The sequence below is a fragment of the Solea solea genome, chromosome 15, assembly GCF_958295425.1.
Source record: "Solea solea chromosome 15, fSolSol10.1, whole genome shotgun sequence".
NCBI classification, from domain to species: domain Eukaryota; kingdom Metazoa; phylum Chordata; class Actinopteri; order Pleuronectiformes; family Soleidae; genus Solea; species Solea solea.
In genome coordinates, this window is record NC_081148.1 from 16,759,379 (window position 1) to 16,781,171 (window position 21,793).

Below are 21,793 nucleotides of genomic sequence, written 5' to 3' on the forward strand. Positions count from 1 at the left end.
GTCAGTAAAAAGGGTTATCATTGTGAACAATATGATTTCTTTTCCTTCTTTAGATATCAGCACCGGAGTTCCGTCAAACTGGCAAGCAGCTTTACGACAACGTTACCAAGAGACATCACAGCCTTGTCTGCAGTGAATGATTTCTTCTCTCGTATCCTTTTTTACTTGTATTTATTTATTCATGTAACATGAAATGCACTGAACCTACAGGCCTGTATCAGTTTTACTGTGGTCATGTGGTTGGCCTACCTCCATGCCAACCACAGTAGTCTGTCTGTGCTTCTTAAAGTCTTCACAAGTTGCCTTGGGGCCTCCACTGCTGAATGTACCTGTAAATGGTTTAGTTGTCTTTAATTTTTCAGGAATGTCTGCATTTGAGCCCCTTGTTAGGGTTTACAGTGTATTTATTTTCCAATAACTCTTATATTTGATGAGTGAGTTCCTGTTCTCTGTTCACAGGGCAAATACTGTTGTCTGGGTTTTTAATCTAACTCATTTCAGTGAGTAACCTTAAAAGTCCCTAATTTCGGACTCAATGAAAGAGGAGGCACTCACTTTACATTATGTACATTATTATTTACCATCATTTCCTTAAAAATTTCTTTTTTCCCCATGTAAAATATCACACAACATAGTTAGGAAAACTCTTTATAAATGTTAAATGTAATGGCTCACAAATTTTTCAGATAATGTCTCTTAACAGCCGTCTCAGACATTGTTCTGCTGTGTGGATCAGATCGATCCATTCAGGTATTTGATATGAACAAGAATACAGTTGCCTCACAGCTGCCTGATGCCCACAGTAGAGCTGTCCACCACATTACACAGAATAAGGTGAGGCTATTTCTATTTCTGGTTAATTTTTGGTTGAATGTGTGTAGATTACATTGTCACATGGCTTTATTTCACAGGCTGCAACTTCATTCCTATGATTTTAGAGTTGCCAAATAAGTTTACACTAATTGCGTTAACTGTGTTTCAAGGATTACTCTCTTAAAAAACATGTTTCCTGACTGGTTTCCCAATTTGATATTCCAAAAACCTTCTGACATCAGCAAGTGTTTGCAGCAGAGATGTCACACCACAGACATGCAGTCGTTGATCCACATGGTAAAGAATTTGCTTGACTCCGCATCAGTTCCATCTTACTCTTAAAATGCCTCTTAAAAATGTTACATGAGTGCATCTATGAGTGCTGTGTCAGTTACACAATATAAGTGTTAGTTTGCGGTGTGAACGGGGAGGTCATGGTTAAAATTAATGTCATGGTTGCTCAGATGTTTCCATGACCCGCGGGACGTGCCATCATCACTATCATTCATTTTACTGAGTGTTAAAATGTAAATCTTTGATACCTCAGGATTAAGACTGCCATAGCAGAGGGATATTCCATGCCAGATGATGGCCTTGGAGTATTTGTTCCATGATGCAGTTTGGGTTTATATGGCCTTGACTCACATGTCACTGTCTTGGCCCAACGTGGGCCCAATATGCTGGTGCTCTACAAGCTGACAGCTCAGGCCTGTATCCATAACCATTATAGTGCTATAAAAATGTAATACTGCGTCACTCAAAATTAAATTACAAGTAACAGATTAATGTTTTCACATCTGCAGCTTTGCATGTCATTTGTATTCTGCCATTATTGACACATAAAAATTCCTGGTTTCTCTCTATCTCGCTATACAAATTCTTGCCATCTTTGTAATTAGTAAAAGTGGGAATATGTGCGTGAAACAGAGGCTTGTACCCAGTGGTGTTTTGACTTAAATCACTTCTGTTTTGACCTGCACATACATAAGGTCAACATGCTGCTAATCCACTACCTGGATTAGCTGGACAAACTGCAGCTAGTGGTGTGGATTAAATGCATTAACTCATTCTCCTATGAGGCACAGCAGAGCGTACTCCTACTCAAAAGGTGCCTGATCTTTGTCACGCCAGCTATTGTGTTTCATACATAGTGGAAAGTCTGCGGTGTGTTGTTTCAGCTTGGCTGTTGCGTCAGTGTGGGTTCCTCTGGCTGTGTGCCTGAGGGCCTTTCTTTGGGTGCTGTAGGGTTAATACCAGCAGATCAGAGGGATTGCCCCTGCCTGGAGACTGCACTCATAACATCAGTCTTCTCTCCACTCTTGGTTTCTTGTCCTGAGATGGACCAAATGTGAGGAACTGCAGCATGTGAAGCAGCTTTTCCCACTTGAAATTTCCATCGCTTTTTCTGCAAACCTCACCTGGAACTCATCACAGCACAGAAGTTCTCGGAAAATGGAACTGGAAATGCCCTCTCAGACTCCCTTTCTCACACTCTTAATGGAAATCTAAACAAAAATCACCTCAACCTCAATGCCCCCCACATGCTCTCTCTCAGACACACTCACACAAACCTGGTGTGAAAGGTATTGTAGAATGAATGTATAGATTAATATGTTTACACCTGATACCTCTCTCAGTGTGGCAGCTTCCACTGACTTCTGTCAGCCTCTGCTATTTTTCTCTTTAAATAATAAAGTATTTGCCAAATCAAGACACACAGCAACAGAATATTCCACAACTGGACAATAAAATATTGAATTACAACTGACTTCCATAAAGTATGTGCTGACTAGGCTGTTTTTTTTTTATATATACACATTTCACAGGGCTCAATGTTCAGCACACAAGCACCGGATTCTTACAACCTCTTTCTCACGAGTGCAGTCACAGATGGTGTGAAGATTTGGGACCTTCGCACACTTAGGTATGTATTGATTCTGATGTACTGATTTTGTCGTATTCGTCACCAGTATACCTTTTAATGTCAAAAGCATGCAAGTGGGATGGATGTTTGGTAAAATACCTCATGTAGGTGTTTTTTCTTCAGATTCAGGCATTTGTAACACCAGAATGTAACCTTCTTAATATATATATATATACTGTATATGTATATATATCATTCTTCTTATCATCAAGGGAGAAACATTTTAGTTTTTTATTATTCTGCTTCTGCTAGGAGTATAAGATGACCTCATATTTAAATCACAACAATTACTTTTTTCCTTAGACAAACATTCCTTAGTTCTTGAGTAAATCTGCAATTGTTCAATTTCCAAGGTACATAGCTGAGAATGTTTTTGTTTTGGCCTTTAGTAGATGATATCCTTATAAGGCAGATAATTCAAGTAGACTCTCTTGGATGTTCTTTTTGGCCTAGTACAAGACATTATTGAATATTTTATCCTTGCGATTGCTTCCATGCTTATTCTCTGCGTCCCAGATCGCTGACCTTATTGCTATTTGATGAATGCTTGTGCCTGGTTTTTCAAGTTAAACTTCTGGTTCTTAGAATTGACATCAGCAGTTTTTCTGGGGGTGAAATATTCATTTTGTCAAGCCTGTTAATTTTTATTTCCCTCTTTGATAAACCTTATGTGGCGCGAGTACCAAACACAAAACGAGTTACAGCTCCCCAAAGTGTGTATATTTCCTTGTAAGAGGTGAAGCTAGTTTTCTTGGTTTTATGATCATCAGAATCCTCTCATGATATATTAAGGCCATATAAAAAAATTCTTGGAACAATGCGTAGCATGAGTAAAGTTTACGTATGTTGCACACGCGAGTGCCCTCTTAGCTTTTATATAGTTTTCGTTGAAGACTTGAGAGAAAGATCGTATAAAACTAATCAAAATGAAAACAAATCAAAGAGACAGATACTATTAAGTAGTTACAGCACAATCTCAGGGGTTAGTGGAGCAAGTTCTGGGAAAACCAGGTTTCTGCTTTCTTGAATATAATTTTTCAATGTATTAGATTTAAATGTCCTTCATGTGTTGACTTGGCGGCACAATCTTAGAAAATAGTGGGACATTTTAAAGAAAAAGGTGCTGCCATGTCATTAGACAAATGCTGACTTATAAATAGGCAGTTTTGTTAGTAATACAAGTAAGTTCATTTCCATTTTTTATCAAACAGACTAAGCATTACATTGTTATTGATGCGGAAGCTTACTTGCAAATAGCCATAAATTATAAACAGTGCTCATCATGTATTTGTACTCTTAAGTCACACACACACTGACAGAAGGTCCAAGTTCACACGAAATATTTACTGTACTCTGGGTAATTTTGTACCTAAATTTGTCAAACTTAATAACTTCCTGAAAACTCCCAGTGTACATTACGCTGCGTGGAAACTTGCAACTCAATCTTAATTTTGCTTTTGCTTCTTCACCAGAAAACCCTCAGCACCTTCCTGTTCAGACAGAAGAACAAACATACATGTTACCCATGTGTATCCATCAAAAATTGAATGAGGCTAATGGATTTTGAAAGCACACTTTAAGAGTTTTATTGACTGTGTAAACCATGGGATTGGTTACACTCTTATTTTTTTAAACCCCTCATCCATTAAAATTCCAAATGATATGTTGAAGTGCGCACAGGTCCAGCTTAAGAGTCTACACACCAGCATTTAGCACAAAATGCAGTTTCAGTCAGATGCAGACTCTTAAACCACAGCGAGCAGATGGTGATCTGTTTCTCTTTATTTGGGCTTTACTGCATTCAGATCTCCTGGAATTCCCATCAGCTGATACGTTTATGCTGAGCAATACATTCCTTTACCAGATAGATTATTACCACATTCATATCAAATCCTACAGTAAAAGCAAGCTTTCACCTGATTTGCACCGACACAGTTACGTTGGGTGAAAAAGTGAAAAAAAAATTGTTGGCAGCGAATACTCAGCTATGATTAACATGATGAGGGACGCAGAATACCAGGGTGGATTTATGAACCGTGTAGGCTCCCACTCAGGACGATCAGACCCTCCAGTGGAGGCTGTGTTAGTCATTAGGCAAATGCCAGATAGTCATCACTTTCACAACATGAAGAATCTCTCTCTTTCCCTCTTTCTCTGTGTGTGTGTGTGTGTGTGTGTGTGTGTGTGTGTGTGTGTGTGTGTGTGTGTGTGTGTGTGTGTGTGTGTGTGTGTGTGTGTGTGTGTGTGTATGACCCAGCCTGGCATCTCCTCTCCTTCAGTCAAACTTTAGACCCACAGTCTGGCCTAGAAAACGACAAGAGTGTTTACTCTATAACATTTTTAAACTCCTTATCAGCGTGATAGTGATAGGTTGTGTCAGGGATGCTGTAGAAATCTGTATCTAGGCTTTATTTAGGGGATTTAGATACAGATTAATGTCATTTGTCTTAATTTGCAACGAATGCTTAGAGGTCAGATAAGTATTTTTGAAGTGGGGTTGACATCAGAGCACACAGGAGTTGTTGAGTCAGTGTTTGAAATACTTTGTTCGGATTTACCTTAAGGACACAAACTCAAAATGTGGCTCCTGTGTCACCATGAGCTAAAAACACTGATTTTCTCTGGACTTCTCTATGATAACAAAAAAAAAAGTGAGATAAATTGGCTAATACATTGTTAAGACTTGACAAATTTTGGCTCATGCAACTCAGTCTAATTAGGTGTTCACCAGCAGCCAGAAAAAACGTGAAGAGCATTTTTAAATAATGCAGTTTTAATGACTCCATTCAATACAACACCAACTAAAAAAATCCCACTGACACAAAATCCACAAAGTTGGCATTTACGGCTAAGCAATTGAATGAATGTCCCCATGTGTGCACAACAAGAACTGGTGAACACCAGAGAATATGACCTACTTTTAGCCCAGTTTAATGACATTAGCATGTGAATGTCAATGACATGTTCTCACCAGGACTCGTCAAATCCTTACCCGGCCAATATGACAACCCCATACAGAAATCTGAGCTCAACTAGCTGTTAGCGGCACTGTAAAGACATTACATGCTGTTGCAAACCAAATGAAACAACGCAGAAGCTGCACAAGGGGGCCATCTGTCATCTAAAACCCTTTCCTTTGCTTTGCTTGAGTGAGGCTCACGCTCAAGTCTGCAGGGTGGCATTTTGCTCCTTGGTTGTTGCTGCAGTGTTCAGTTGCCTCTTTAATGATTGGTCCTCATAAAAAAAGGTGTGTAGGTTGTTGCATGTCCCATGCATATCGGTGTTAGTGATCACATTAATGACGGCATTGTTCAGTTCAGCTAAAGACTCTGACAATTCTGAAAAGACTTGGAGTTCACACTGACTGACTGGTTTCAGCATATTTTTTTATGATGACTGAAAGACTGGGGATCACGCATTTAACGACTGCGCCTGATGAGGGATCACAGACCACATGATTTGTCAAACCTACTGAATCCAAATGAGCGCTTCAAATTGGCGACAAAGTGACTGTTTAAAGGGTAGACAAACAATTGTTGTTTTGATTTTCCCACTACTTCTTCTGGTGCTATTTCCTGTGTTCCATCTTGGCTATTGGCAGCATATATTTGCAGTCTGGTTAGTAATCAGTACACACTACCAGATTGCGTCCAAGGGTAAGATGATAAGATGTTTGATTGACTGCGACTGAGGTCAAATTTGGCAAGAGATCTTGTAGCGTGTTTCCAGCTTTAGTCAGCTACAGTGAACCAGCATGTACCCTGAAACTGCTGAAGATAAATGGAACTCAACCATCATCCATTTTATTATAAACAATGTGATTCTCTTACTGTGACCTGTCACAGTTATATTAACCTCAGTGAATTCTCACCACCGTGTGCATCACCTCCTCAGATGTGTCAGACGTTACGAGAACCACCTCAACCGCTGCCATCCATGCTCCTCAGCCATCTCGCCATGTGGCCGGTACATTGCGTCAGGCTCTGAGGACAACTGTGTAAGTTGTGGTACTCTGGGTTTTTACATGTGATGTGATGGTTATCTCAGCCAATACGATGCTGTGTGCCATCACCATTAACAACCTGATGTTTCCTTTTAAAATTGTATTAATATTCACAGTTGTTCAAGTGATGGCTAGTGCATGTTGCATTTTTTTTGGGTCTTAAAAACTGAATGTGCATGACCGCATGTCACTGTGTATCAGTGTCTTGCCAGTTTATGTCTCCGATAAGAAAGCGACAACACAGATATCAAGCAAAGGATCATGGGTACACATGGTGCAATGGTAGCTCTCACTTGTTTTTATCTGCTCCACTGCAGTTAAAACAAAACTACAGGTTTTGCCTGGAATACCTATAATTTCAAATATCACACGGGACAGATTTATCAAATAATTAAATATTATCCTTTTAAGTATTGTTCTTGCATTTCTCCAGAGGCATAACCAGCACAAATGATTTCATCTACATGATTCATACATTCCTAATAATGTTTATATCTTATTTCAATTTGTACATGTGAAATACATGAGGCATCACCAGTATCTTTAACACTTTTACCTCTATTTAAGGTGAGGACTGTGTGTGGTTGACGCAGAGATTTTTTTTTACTTGGATTCAAGCCTTTTTCCATGAAAGTCAAACTCAACATTGATGTTGAAGCAGAACTGTTTAATTTATTTTCCAGACTGTGCTTTATACTTGCGTGTGAGATGTTTTCAGAAGACGACCTCCCTTTTCCTAATCCTTCTCTCATTTCTTCTAGTGTGTGTGTGTGCTTGTTGAAAGTAGTGGAATAATACATGCATGCCACTGGTTGTTATTAATTACAGGGACTCGGCGCAGCATCGACATTTGAGAGCATCTCTGATGAGATCCGACATTTCCAACTTTTTGTGGAAATAGGGAGAGCATTCTCTGTAGTGAGCTACACCGTATTTATCTGTTGCTGCCATGAGACTTCGATAAGCCAGATACATTTATACTTGTCTTAATATATCAAAAAACTTCAAACAGTCTTGGAAAAAACATTCCCTACATCTTATTACACATTTTCCAAAAAGGCATAAGGCCCAAACCACTAGTAGGAGAACATCATTTTTATGTGGAGTTTAACCTGTTTGCTTTAACTTCCTCTCTTTTTAGCTGATATAAAATCAATTACAGTAACGATCAATAACAGGAGTCTATTTAAAAAAGGGTTAATTTAGTTAATCAGCCTCAATTGCTAATTGATTTTAAAATACTTATTGTGTTTTATGTTTTAATGGGTGTGCAATAAGATTTTAAATCATTTGAATCTTTTTTTTTTGGTAAATAAGAGTAAAGAGTTCATTTTTATTTGGTACAAGCCTCTGATAAGACAGATATATAACACAACTTTACACAAATAAATGCACACAACTGACCTCTAGTCATTTGGCATGGGTTCTTTTTTTATGTCTGATTACTGATATCAACACAAGCCAAGTCTCACTGTCTCGCCAATTTCTGAACATAACAGTCTGGTGATGATCAAGAAGTCATCAGTATTGCAAAAAATTCATAGTAAACTGCCGATTACAGAGTCCAGTCAAAAGATGACTTCATTCACCCCCAATCAACCAATGACAGTATGGACATTAGCTACACACACCATGACTTTGCTGGAGCTCCAAGTCATATCAATTGCAAAACCGCAGCAAGATGTGCACAAGGTCTCTCTTGAATCTTTTCCCATCCCTACATCTGATTGTATCTTTCCACTGTATGCAGTTATACAAACTCATTAATAAGTGTCTCTTATTCAGTCTAACAAGTGCAGTGGAAATCGCAAGATTGTTTAATTTAACTAATAACATATGGGGTTACTGTGTCCTACACCAGTATGTCACTGCATAGTTCAGTTCAGCCCTCCTGCTGTTGTTCATGCGGTCAATCTCCTTCATTTCAGGCCTATGTGTATGACGTCCGTAGCAGCAGCTACCTCCACAAACTTCAAAAACACTCAGATACGGTTCTCAGTGTGACGTTTAACCCTGCCACACCACAGGTAAGAACATTATTTTACCTTCTGTTTTTGTGGTTGTGTAATTTTCCTTTTCAGTAAATGAACAATCATTCATAATTCTCAACAAGGCGCTGTTAGTGTGTTTACGCTCTGCTTTATCTCTGATTATGGATACACATCAATACTAGGCCTATGTCATGGAGCACAGTGTCCTTGAACAATATGGATAATTTTCTCTGCATCTTCAATGCACAATAGAGCCAGCAACAATCAGTGGATTCGGGTCAAATGCCGAACCCTGTGTTTTAGCTCAAGCATCTCAAAGGTATGAAGGAGGAGATGTTTAGAAGCAAAGAGGTCACAGTGAAAAGCAGTGTCAGTCAGAGGTCAACGTCATCCTCAGTCTATTGTTTCATTATTTTAAGACTTTTTTTGGACTTTTAAATTACTTGAATTTCATTTCATATTCATAATGAATAATTAATTAGTTGTTTGGTTATAAAATGTTATAAAATGTTAATCTATATTTACTGAACCTGGAAATAATGATTTTCATAAATGCCTTGTCTCCATTATCCAAAAATTATAGTTTTAATGATTTCTTTGTTCTAGAGCAGGAGTCTCAAACTCAAATGAACTGAGGGCCACTCAGTGTCTTGTCTGGAAATAATGGTTTTCATTACAATATTGCATAGAATGTCAAAATAAAAGTGCCTGTTTTATTTTGAAATGAATGTTCACAATAAAAATAAATGTGTGATGTAAAAAGAGTGTGTCAAGCTTTCACTAGCTGTGAGCAGAGCCTCAACTGCAGACAGAAAAACTTAAAAATCCCCAAAAATATTTAACCCTTTAACACAGAGCGTATTGCAGACGACACGTTTGCAACAGCGCACTTTGCATTACCGTAATTATACGACTATAGTTTCCTATAGTTTGTGCTATAGGAAAAGTTCCAGTTTCTGAAAGCTGAGAAGTTGCACGTAAAAGCCAACATGTGGTTATTACGGTAAATTCACTCACGCTGTTTCAGGAAGCCGGCGAATCAGAGTCTTAGTCACCAGAGAGGAGAGAGTTGGAAAAACGCCTGTACATAGTTTCCAGTTTTTGGCCTGTTTTTGGACATTGAGACAAAGAAAGACAAATGTTATTTTAAACATGTTTTAAACTGTTCAAATTTAACATGCAAAAGCTGGTGTTCATGTACAACTGCAGTGTTTTGTTTTTGTGACATTTTGAGGCTTAGATGTTAAAGGTAAACAACAAAATCAAAGGGAGCAGGCAGGGACAAAAAGTACAGGTGATCCTGGGAAAAAAATGAAAAGCAAAAGCATAAGTTACCATGGCTGAGAGGGCAAGCATGAAGGCTGAATATTTCTGGTAGGAAGACAACATAGTCTGGCTAATACTGGTGAGCTGGTCCAGGCTTTCAAACAGGAGTGAGTGAGTGGTGGCAATCAGAGTAATCTGCAGCAGGTGAGTTGGAGGGAAACCAGGTAAAGGGGTTTCTCTGGCCAGCCTGCAGGGGAAAAGACAAGCAGACACACCCACAAACACATCCACTCATGCAGATAACAGACAGACAGACATATAACAGGAGGGGAAATGGAAACAGGAGACCCTAATAGTATGTAAAGAAAAAACCCCAGAAATAAGTCATTATAGTTTGATATTAAGTGGAGGGCTGCATGAAATTGATTGGGGGGCCGCAAGTAGTTTTAGTTATTTAAAAAACACTGAAAACTGATTATTTGATGATCAAAATAGTTGATGATTACTTTAATAATGGATTAATAATTGAGTAATCAATTAATGGTAAGCGCCCTACTATGCTATCATGTCAATTTCACAAAAATTGCAGTCAAGCAGTAAAACTGGTCTCTACTTGCTCTTTGCAAAGGCAAAACACAGACAAAGACATGTCCAACTGACCTCAGAGGTTGCTTTCTACATTTTCCACAACCTCCCTCTAACGTTACACACCTGTAGAACTTTGTTGTGTTACAGACACCATCATATTTTGTTGTTCAATGTGATTGTTAGTCACCATCTCCATGCACATGACCAAAACATATTTATCCCTTTTGCTCTGTTTCAACCACATGATCACCTCCTTTTCTTGTGCTACTGTTGTCATCTCAGTAAAAATGAATTCAGAATCTCTTCTATCTCCGTTGTGTCAACACCTTCCTTAAATGGATCCATAATCAAAAGGAAGATAAGTAGCACAAATATGGATGTATCTGCAAATCCAAATAAACAAGCTGACAGTACCGTGGCTGAAAGAAAGCGTGCGGTTACACAAAGATGACTGGAAACTTTTGCCGGAGCATAAATTCAAAATGTCAGAGCGACGGAGTATAAATCAGGCTTAAGATATCCATAGAATTTCACCGTAGGCTGTAGGTCATCTCCCCAGACAAAACGTAATAAATCTTAGCACAGGATTTTTTGTATTGTTGTCACAGGAAATTAAACTTTTCACTGCTACTTCATTCAAGGGCATTTCAGTTCAACAATTCCCTTGGAGGTGTTGACTTTTCCACTTCTTGCTTCTTCTTTTTTTTAAAGAAAGAAAATATTATATCACAACCTCATGTCATTCTTGTTTTGATTTGAGGCACATATTTGAATACACTCTGAATGTCCATCAACCATGACCCATTTACAAAGATCTGCAGAGTTTTAAGACGCACTTCATCAGTGAGAGTACGCTCTCATCCCAGCCATAGCCCTGGACATTCTGCTTTGTTTGATAGGACACCTGGCTGTAGCATAAACCCCAACAAAATCCAGAATTCTTGGCACTTGTAGACTTAAATGCAATTTCGATTTTTATAACCATCTGTGTCATCCATTGCCATGGGAGCACCTTGAAAAATGTGGTCACAAATGTCATCACAAAATGTTCAAACATGTGCCTTTCCTCAGACGTGTGTCATCTTTCATGAGGTCGCCTTTATTGATTTGCGCCCTCAGATTTCTGTCAGTGGCAAATCTCATGCTACAGATACCTGCTAAGAGTGAAGTCATAAAATTCACAAAGGTGTGAAAGAAACAGAAAGGCTCCGCTGGGTCTGCAGCTAAATAAAGAGCCATGACGAATCTTCCCACATTGGAAAATTGCAATGTCCTTTTAGTTGCCCTCCTGTGTCCTGTGTTAGTACTCTTAGTATAAGTTTTAATGTTTACTGTGGCGGTTATTTGTAGCATTCATGTGTTCATGAGAGCACAGTGATTGGTGTTCATGAAAAGGATACCTTTTTGTTTGCTAACACAGAAGATTTTCACTATTTAGTGTTTCTCCAGACCGTGTTTAAGAGAGGAAAACATCAAACTGAGGTAACATTCACTTGAATTTAAGCCCATTAGTTTCCCCAAATTAATTTCAGAGTGGGACAGATTGGTAGAAAGAGAGCGTTCACTCAGTTTTCATGAAGTCAAACCTCTTGAGATGTGAGCTCAGTCAATGTTGTGTTTCCATGCATATCACTTTTGACGCCAAATGTATGTTATAAGTTAACCCTTTCCTCATCACCCTTCCCCTCTTTGTGAAAAGTAGAAACTACACTCTCAACTTGAGTTCCTCTTACTTTGCATTCTCCCCAATGTCTTCACATGTTACTCACCAACAGAGGCAGTCAGATTGGATTAATATATAATTGCGAAGAACTACAGTCAAATGTTGCTGATATCCGTATAAAAAATCAGCTAAACATGTTAGATCCTGACACGTGTCGGATGTAAAACATTGATGCTTCTAGAGCTCCTAACCTTTTTTTAATGCAGCACTGCAGCCTGGTTAAGTGGTTGGACATGGGACACAACAGTTCAGTCTGTGTCTGCGAAAGAAGAAAAAAAAAAATCTTTGTTCAGTATGTGGGAAAATGTGAGGTTTAATAATTTTTTCCAGATGTTGAGGATTTTAGCTATGGAGAATCCAGAAAGTTACACCTTTATATTAGCAATGTCCTCGTCATTTATGAGAGCAGTCTCCCTTATTATTATGCAGAATGTACAACTTTTAGATAGAGACACATATATAAAGAGTTACGTCAAGCACTCCTCCAGTGTTTCTTTTCATGTCTGTAGACAGTTGATCTTCTGCTGATATACTGAGGGCCTGGTTCTGCTTTGTGAGAATGTTTCTAGTTAATCTTGATTTGGCTGATCTTATGTCTGACTGGAATGGATGCAATCATATTTATCTCTATTTTTCTTTTGTTTGTGGCCAAGGGAGAGATGTGAAAATAAAAAATGAGCAGAACTTCAAGGAACCCTAGGAAATGGCCCTTTGGTCTTGCAGTTAAGTCCAAGGCTCTGTGACATCAGTAGTGGTAACATTGCTGTATTTCCTGAGCCTTTGCTCTCTTCTTACCAAGACATGAAAACGATTTTAAAAAAGTGTCCCCAACCTGTGCTCACCTTGCTTTTTTAGCCAGATTTGAAGGCCAGATGTTCTCCATATTTACTGCTGTGAGAATCCTCTGATGCGAGGCACAGACAGATAATGCTCTGCATATTTTCCACTCATTTTTCTCTCATGTTTTCCACCCTTATTCTTAAAAGGCCATCACGCAGGCATCTCAGGTTCTGGGGGTCCATTCCCTCACAAGGTTCATTCCGTGAACTAAGGCCAAGGCCCAGTACATTGCTGTATTTCTTGAGCCTGTGCTCTTTTCTTATCAAGACATGAAAACGGTTTTAAAAAGTGTCCGCACCCTGTGCTCACCTTGCTATTGTAGCCAGATGTTCCCCATATTTACTGCGGTGAGAATCTTCCCCCTGATGCGAGGCACAGACAGATAATGCTCAGCATATTTTCCACTGGTTTTTCTCTCATGTTTTCCACCCTCATTCGACCATCAAGTCGGCATCTCAAGGTTCCAGGGTCCATTCCCTCAGGATTATTATTGCACAGTCGGTTCATTTTTTGTTGTGTAATTTAAATGAACTGTGTGCTGGTTAAAATTACAATGCCTTAATAATAATAAAAAAAAAGCTCTGTCCTTAGGCAAGAACCTGAACCCCCTGATGCACTCTGATAGCTGGTCAAATTTGAAGTGCATGTGTGTGTTTGCTGGAAAAAAGAAATGAAATCAATCACGCTGTTTCCTCTTTGCTTGTCCGCAGAGAGCAAAAACGCTCTCTTCTTAGTGGCCAGACAGCAAATACAGAGGTGGACTCTGCCGTCTGGTCCAGAATGTCACATTAGAGTGAGACACAGACTGAACTGAGACAGCCTGAAACGTTGATAGATGGTTAGATACCGGCCTTGATCTTACACAATAAGTCTGCTGAAACATAATGTGAAGACAGAGTCGTTTGTGCACAACTGTCTTAAATTATAATTCCTCCATCATATTATATATTCCACTGGAGCAAGTGTTTATCGTATGTGTCATTCAGAAACCCCACATTTAGGGTTTCCTTCTGCTGTTGCTGCTGATTGATTGTTTAGTTAATGCTAGTCCACTTTCATCTGCTCTACTTCCTCACTGCTTTAACGTGAGTATAGTGATTAGGTGGTTTGTTAGAGAGTCCTTTCTTTTTATTGAGGTTTTAGCCTTATTAATCACCATGACTAGAACGGACATGAACCTGGAGCGTCACAATGGATTTAGCAGCAGATGTGCTCTTGCTTGGTCCCCCCTGAACAGAAGAAAGCCTTGAAAAAGAGAGTCGTGTGTGTGTGTGAGTGTGTGTGTGTGACACCGTTGTCTTATCAAGAGTTATACTTGAATGTGATGCCATGTTTGTGTCACTGTCTTTCCCAGCTGCTGACTGGGACCCTGGATGGGAAACTGAGACTGTTTGAGTCCACTCTCTGAGATCAACTGGCCTGCCTTCAGCACAGCTGGAACTGCAATGAGCAGGAAGTGAGGAACTAAAAAGTGCATCCAATTGCAAAATGACAGGAAGCATTTTAAGTATCACAGTTTTTTTTTTCTTACATGTAGTAGACAGTATTTTCTCTGGTGACCATGATGTCATTGTCCCAGTTCTTTGCCAGAGCAATGGAGGACAATGTTGAAAATAGGTTGACACGCAGCTGAAATGCACTGAGGATGTTTAGATATTCACATTTACATTTGGAATGAAGGCAAAATTATTAAAGGTCTTAAGTCTTGTGCACTTTTTTTTTAAGAGATTCAACATATATTGATTCCCACAAAAATCTGTGTAACACAGCAAAAAGAGAAAAAACATTCTTCAATTGTCTAAAAGCCTTTGAACGGTTTCCTGTTGTATGAGCTAAGATAAACCATCTGATTCCTTGGGTTATGTAACATGCACACATAAGAGATCTTGGCAAGAAAGTACAAGTGTATGAAACAAAATGTCAAATGTTGTCATTAATTCATTCTGTGTTGTTGTAAAAGCGCTGAACATTTTATTTAAAGCTGCAGTACGCAACCTTTTTGTTGATGTCGTTGCCTCTGTTTAGTCTTCATGAACAGAAATGATGTAACATTATTTGTATGTACTGTTACACCTGACTGAGGGTGTGTTTGTGTGAATACAGCAGCAGCACAGAGGTGGGCGGAGATACGATGCGTTTATCCCCTGAAACTGTTTTTTGTTTTTTTCCAGCAGCAGAATTCCCTTCTGAAACATTTCATTGGCACTTCTTTGTGTTTTCGGTCGTACGCCAACATGTTTGCGGCTGTCACACTGTTGCTTTTGCCTCCATTTGTCTTGACATAACAAATCACTTCACACAAGATGTTAACACCACTAAGCCGAGAAACAAAGACAGAGTTGTGTGGAGCTGATAGTCTCAGTCAGCTTTGTGTGAAGTGTTACATTCCCTCAACAGTTTTTAATTAAAAGTTTTATATTTATATTCTCTTTTATTCTGTATTTCTGACAATAGCCTTAAAATGGAGGAGATGTTGACGGGGCCATAGAGTAATAAATGAATCTTTACAAATCATGACGTGTTCTGTGAATGTGCCAGCCGTCATAGACATTCAGTGTTCTTTTCATTTTTGGATGTTCCCTGCACCTTTCTGAAAGACAAATCCACATGCAGCAGCAAACACATGGTGAGATTCTGTGTTTTTCTGTATCACATTCACTCAAATGGGCTTCAGAGATGAGTTCTGCATTTACACAGAACTGTCAGAAACTGGTCACCGACCAGATGGAAGAACTGGCAGAATATCTGAGCTTGACAGATAAAACCTTTGTGTTACTTTCAGCACGGGTTAAGTTTCTCTTTCTCTGTATAATATTGTAAGGCCTTGTCCTTGAAGTGCCTGAAGAAAATGTATGTGGAATGTTTACCTCACCAATCATAAATATGATAAGCACTGACTTGTGACTTGTTTACAGAAAGGTATAAGTGAATGCCCTGCCTTTTTCTATTTTTTACAGATTTGAGATAGTTTTACTATTACAACAAATGTCTTGGTAACTGCTTGATTAAAATGTTTTACTTCTAATTATAACATTATTTAGTTTGTAAGCTCAGAGCAGAGAAAACCATAGTTACAAGCTGGCCCTTTTTCCTCATCAATCAAGCAAATCAGCCTCCGCAACATGTACAGCACAGAACATCCTGATATGTTGGCGTTTTGTGAAGCTTATAATTCATACCAAGTTCTACCGAGACAGACACTCGCTGTCTGTCGACTTTCTGGAAAATGAAATCCACGTTGCATTCTTAATCATCATTTTGATTCCTGCTTTGAACTATTGATTTGTTGCTGCTCCTCTGCGGCACTGAGACAGCAACAATAACTTAGATTATGTAATACACATGACATACCAAGCTGCTCCTCAACCGGATTTACAATCCCCCTGAAAATGTTTCAATGAGACATTAATATGTTGAAAACACAGCAAAAACCCCATACAGTTATCAGTAAAACACCACAAAAGTTCCTTGAATTTAATGGGCAGTTCACCACTGACCTTTGTACCATTTTAGTGTATTTACTGGGAATTTTTATATACTGGAGTTTTGCTCAGTGGTTATAGGACTGCAGGACATCTGGCAGTAGAAATAAATCTTTACGTGAAGATTAGCCAAATAAAAATAGCATTTCCTGGAAGTTTTATGTTGAGGAAAGCATAATAACTCACATGTGATGGCCCAGCATGACCCATGCTGTACTTCTCACAGCAGGTTCTGACTTCTCACCCTGAAAGTGGCCTAAAACCTTGGATGCCTGCAGAGATGGAATGTGCTGGATTATATGACTTTTGATATGACATGAATGTTATCATCACAGTTCAAGACAAAGTTTTAGTTGAGACTGCTGTGAACATGGAGGACTGTGATGTCGGGGTGATTACACAGTCCAGTGGTTTTGGATGGCAGTCGATCAAGAGTGTTGTGGTTGCTAATGGAACAACTCCCTGAGCCTCTTTAAGTTTTAAATGGCTATTATCGCAGCCTGGGGGCAGGAGCCAGACAGCTTGGCTATTGTCCATTAAGGTCACTGAGCAGTAGGTCATGGTGAAAGAAGACTTGACAATGGAAGAGCTGTCAACATGTCCAGTCTCAGACATTTTTAAACACTAGTACAACAAATAACATACACAAGGCACACTTTTGACATTAATGTCTATTTTACTGCCATTTCTGTGACACCTAATATTATCTTGGATAGGTAAACCCGCAATTTCCAATCTGTTTGATAAATGAATCACACCTTGATTTTATGAATGCAATAACTCAACCAAAAATATCTCCTGTGACCTACCAGTGGGTCCTGATCCAGGCATTAGGAATGACTTGTTCAATGTATTTACGTGGCTGCCTTTTCATGTCTTTGGGCTCCACATGCACTCTTGGAAGACATTTATTTGTCTTTAGGAGAGAAACTGCAAGGATCACCCATCAGCAGAAGATTCGATCTGCTCCACTTTAGTCATTGTGATGAGTCACAGAGCTAAGCTCTTACAACTCCCTTTTTCCCATCTGTTTGCTGGTAAAAGATGATTCTCCTGCATCAAACAACTTCAGTCCATGGGAAAAAATGTTGGGACTATTGTTTGACCAAATGTGGTTTTTATCACTGCTTGACAAATCAATATTTTGCAGGTTTCCCATTGTTATTACACATTAAAAAAGGGACATTTTATCCACGTACAATATTCAGCATTGAGCCTGACAATATGTTGCGTTGTTATTGTTTTTCATCTTGAAGGATGTGATGACTTGTAGTGTGTTCGCTTTTATAAACTAATGTCCGGAACGTTCAAACATTGTCAAATGATTTCACACAACGCTTGATTAAGCCCACATGACTCTGTTGCTGTTTTTTTTTGTTTTGTCTGTGTCTGTGGTGACACAGAGCGATGTGTTTTACATCACGACTGACGGAGGGAAGGCAGACGCATAACAGCTACGCTAGTAAAGTGAGACGGCAGCGGATTTTAGGTTAAGGAATTAACCCCAGAGATTCCACGAAGAGAATATTTGGAACATGGAATCATCCTTTCAGAGAGCTTTGCAGGTTCACCTAAGGTGAGAAGTGAAGTCTGGGGGTGGTAGCAACACTAGCAAGTGACACACTGGAGCTTTAAAGTGGAATTAAATATAGTCCATTGTTTCAAAAAGTGTGAAATAGTGTCAGTGACTCGTCACATCTGCTTTAAAATAGCATGAAAAACGGAGTAATTTGTGAACAACTGTACTATTATATACTGTTTATTATATGCAGCTGTTTATTCAGGGGGAAATTTGCTGTAACTGATGATTGATAGTTAAGCATCAGCCTCATCTGCTTTACTGGGTGATGAAAGTCGAACTTTTAGCTGCTTTAGAATAAATATAGTGAACGGGATGTTGAGCATGTGTTTATTGGTGCGTGCTCTCCGTGTGTGTTGTGCACATGTGTACGATTTTGTGAGCTTATTGATGTGTGGGTGTTATTAATCTGTTGCTTCATGACTAACACTGGCAGGAACCTGGAGCATCACTTTTGGTCAAACAGTTATATAACAGTTCTCTGTGCAGGCAGTATCTTGTTTTTGTGATGGATGGTAGGTATGGAAAATCAAGAATTTCAGTGGGGGGAAAATGATTGAAGAAAATAAAATATGGCTTTCTCAACTTGATGGCGCTGATTTTCTTCAAGGCATGTGTGCAGTGCAAGGTTATAATAGTTTTGGATTTGTAATTAGTTTTAGACTTTTTGTTTTTAAAAAACAATAGTTTTTAGAGTGGGTTTGGTAGTTTTTATTTTTGTAAACACTTAGTTTTAGTGTAATATGGAGTATGCAAGATGCAAAAAGGTCACAATAAGCATTGTGCATCATAAAAACAACAACAAAAGATACAATTTTTAAAAATGTATGAGGACAGATGGAACAACCATCTCTGAATCAAATATAACAAGAAAATAACCTGCTAACCTGCATAGCCTTATGTTCCACATTGTAAACAAAAACAAATTGAAAATATGTTATTATGAATGAAAATACAACCTTTCAAAATCGGCTTATGTATGAAATAAATTTACAAAGAGGAAAACTAAGCACATTTTTGGTACAATTTAAATTCTAGTTTTTACTTTTATTTCAGTTCTATTTTCAGTTAGTTTTCATTAACTATAATAACCGTGGTGCAGTGATGCAACTTGGTCAGAGGACAGTGAGAGAGAAAAGAGAGAGATAGTGGTGTGTGACATAATTCCAGGCGTAATGTCATGTTTGTGTCTCTGTCGTTCCAGGCTGCTGACTGCGATCCTGGATGGGAAGCTGAGACTGTTTTAGTTCAACAGTTGGGGCCAGACACTAGCACTGCTGTCCTCAGTACACCCAACACGGCTGGGTAATCACTGCAAAGACCATGCAGGCAGGTTTTGTTAAAACAGTTCCAACCCTGTGGCTAGGATTTCACTGTGAAAGGAAAACACAAGACTTTTGTTTGTTGGTGTTCAATGACGATCAAACACAAAAGCACTCTTGCAATTTCTACTACAAAAGGAGTCACATATTTCAGCACACCCCAGTCTGCATCAGCAGACCACGTTTTTGACTAAGATCCAAAGGGACATCTGTGGTTTGATTGTGTGTCTTTCTGGGTTTATTAATGTAATGAAGCTTTTACTCAGTAGCAGATAATTACAAGCAAATATTGTGGAAAAACCATTTGTTCGGGGGTTCACGCGCATGCTAAAAGTTCAAGAAGCAGATTTAGTGGAATAGCTGTTCATCGACATCACTCTGTGTTCATGCTCCTTAGCAGATCAGAACACAAAGCAATGACATCAACTGGGTGCAACCTTGTTGGCTCCCAGACACACAGACACTACTACTGGTGATACGGACACACCCGTCCTCACTGTTTGCACACTCCGCAGCAACTCTTCTCTACACTAGAAGAGAAGGGAGTAAGAATACTGGATTTCAGTGGAATAAAAGATTTAATAAAAGATATATCGCTGGTATTGTGTGTGCAATAACTAAATAATAATGCTTATGTGCGTGTAATGTGTAGTTCACAGTTATTTCTGATGGACCTTTTTTTATTGTATTCAATTGCTTATCAATAAAGAAAATCATGTTTGGTATCTATTACCGTGACTGGGCCAAACTCTCACCGTTGCCTCCAAGAGTTTCTGATAATTAGATTTTTGGATGACCCGCTCAGCTTTTTTTTTTCTTCTTAAATTAATTGTTATGTCTCCGTCACTGTTGGAGCGCAACTCTATTTTTTTCCGTCAGTAATAATCTAATGAGGACATGCATCTCAAAGGGTTTATCATATCCTGACGGTTTCTCTTTTATTTTGACACTCAAAATGTTTTATGTGTGCTGGTGGTTCTTTATCAAGCATTAAAGTACAATTGTCAACATTTCCCTCGCGTATTTTCACTGACGCTTTCGTTTCTTTAAACAGAATCATAATTTTCACTTGTTTGTTGACCAGTAAAACTGTGTTTATCTTATAACTAAGCAGCGATTGAATTATCACAGCTGACATTTTATGACCTACATTCGAGTCTTCCGAGAGGCTAAAAGGAAAACTCTGCCTATGTGAATAAAATGTCTAATAAAAGTGTCTCTCAGTCCCTGTCCTCAAGGAAAGTAACTGACGCTCTCTTCGTTGACACAAAGTCTGACGCTGGCGATAGGGGATAGGCTCCCATGTCTGAACTCGCTCCGACGGAGGTGCATTTTCTGAGGACTGCTCATCTTCTACCTTCTCCCCTGTCCAATATCCAATTTTCTGTGTTTGATTTACTCATTTTGGACTGTGTGATACTAAGGCAAACTGCCCATGAACGTTGTTCTGCTCTGAGTAGCACCAGCTGCAGCTGGCTTGGATAAAATAGAGCAATGATGCGGCACATAACCTGATGTTTTACATTAAACAAAAAGCAGGGTCAAGGCTCGGGTACCTGCTCTTTTGTCCTCCACCTAATTATGTACATTATACCTATATATGCGTGTGCATGTGCCACAGAGATCAACTGGCATGGTAGAGCCTGCCCTGTCACAGGAAGCTTTAGTGTTCCTGAAGATCTTTTCTGCTGGAGCAAAACTATTTTGATTAAATTGATGTATCCATGTTTTTTTTCTTCTTCTTTTTTTCAACTCTAAGGCACTGGATTGTCAGTATCTTGAATGAATTATTCCAAAGATTGAAAAAGCTCACTTCCACAAAGCAAACTGTTGTGTTGGTGGACTCACTCGCTCACATCCCTTGGCTGTGTGAGGTAGTTTTGGGGGCACTCCCTGCATTGATCTCACCAGTAAAGAATGACGTGTTTATACTTAAAGGGATTTCAAGCATAGTCACACCCATACATCATCATAATGCACTCCGGTCCAAAGATTGATGTCTCCTAATACTTTATCATTTAATTTGTCAGAGAGAACAACTTGTCTCCAAAGAACTGGGACACTGGATCCGTGAGAGTACTGAACTAAGCAGAATGTCACTTCTTGGGAAGACACAGGTCAGAACTCCCATTCTAGACATTCATTTTTCTTTTCAGCATCATCAACAACTCAGAAAGATAGTGAGGGTAGTCAACTGGCTCCCTAGTCTCGAGCCTAAGCTCCGAGTGCAGGCCTTCACTTTCCCCTCGTGAGTACTTCATA

At 39.0% G+C, this 21,793-nt stretch overlaps 1 protein-coding gene across 2 annotated transcripts in view; it reads left to right on the plus strand.

The window, feature by feature from the left end:
• Positions 1 to 15,662, plus strand: part of wdr27 (WD repeat domain 27) — a 33,247-nt gene extending 17,585 nt beyond the window's left edge. For both annotated transcript variants that reach the window (XM_058651161.1, XM_058651160.1), the window contains exons 19-24: positions 54 to 151; positions 713 to 834; positions 2,640 to 2,737; positions 6,632 to 6,734; positions 8,669 to 8,767; positions 14,503 to 15,662. In XM_058651161.1, the coding sequence (XP_058507144.1) occupies positions 54 to 151; positions 713 to 834; positions 2,640 to 2,737; positions 6,632 to 6,734; positions 8,669 to 8,767; positions 14,503 to 14,556 (574 nt within the window). In that variant the 3' untranslated portion in view covers positions 14,557 to 15,662. The remainder of the gene's footprint in view (positions 1 to 53; positions 152 to 712; positions 835 to 2,639; positions 2,738 to 6,631; positions 6,735 to 8,668; positions 8,768 to 14,502) is intronic.
• The last annotated feature ends 6,131 nt before the right edge of the window (positions 15,663 to 21,793 follow it).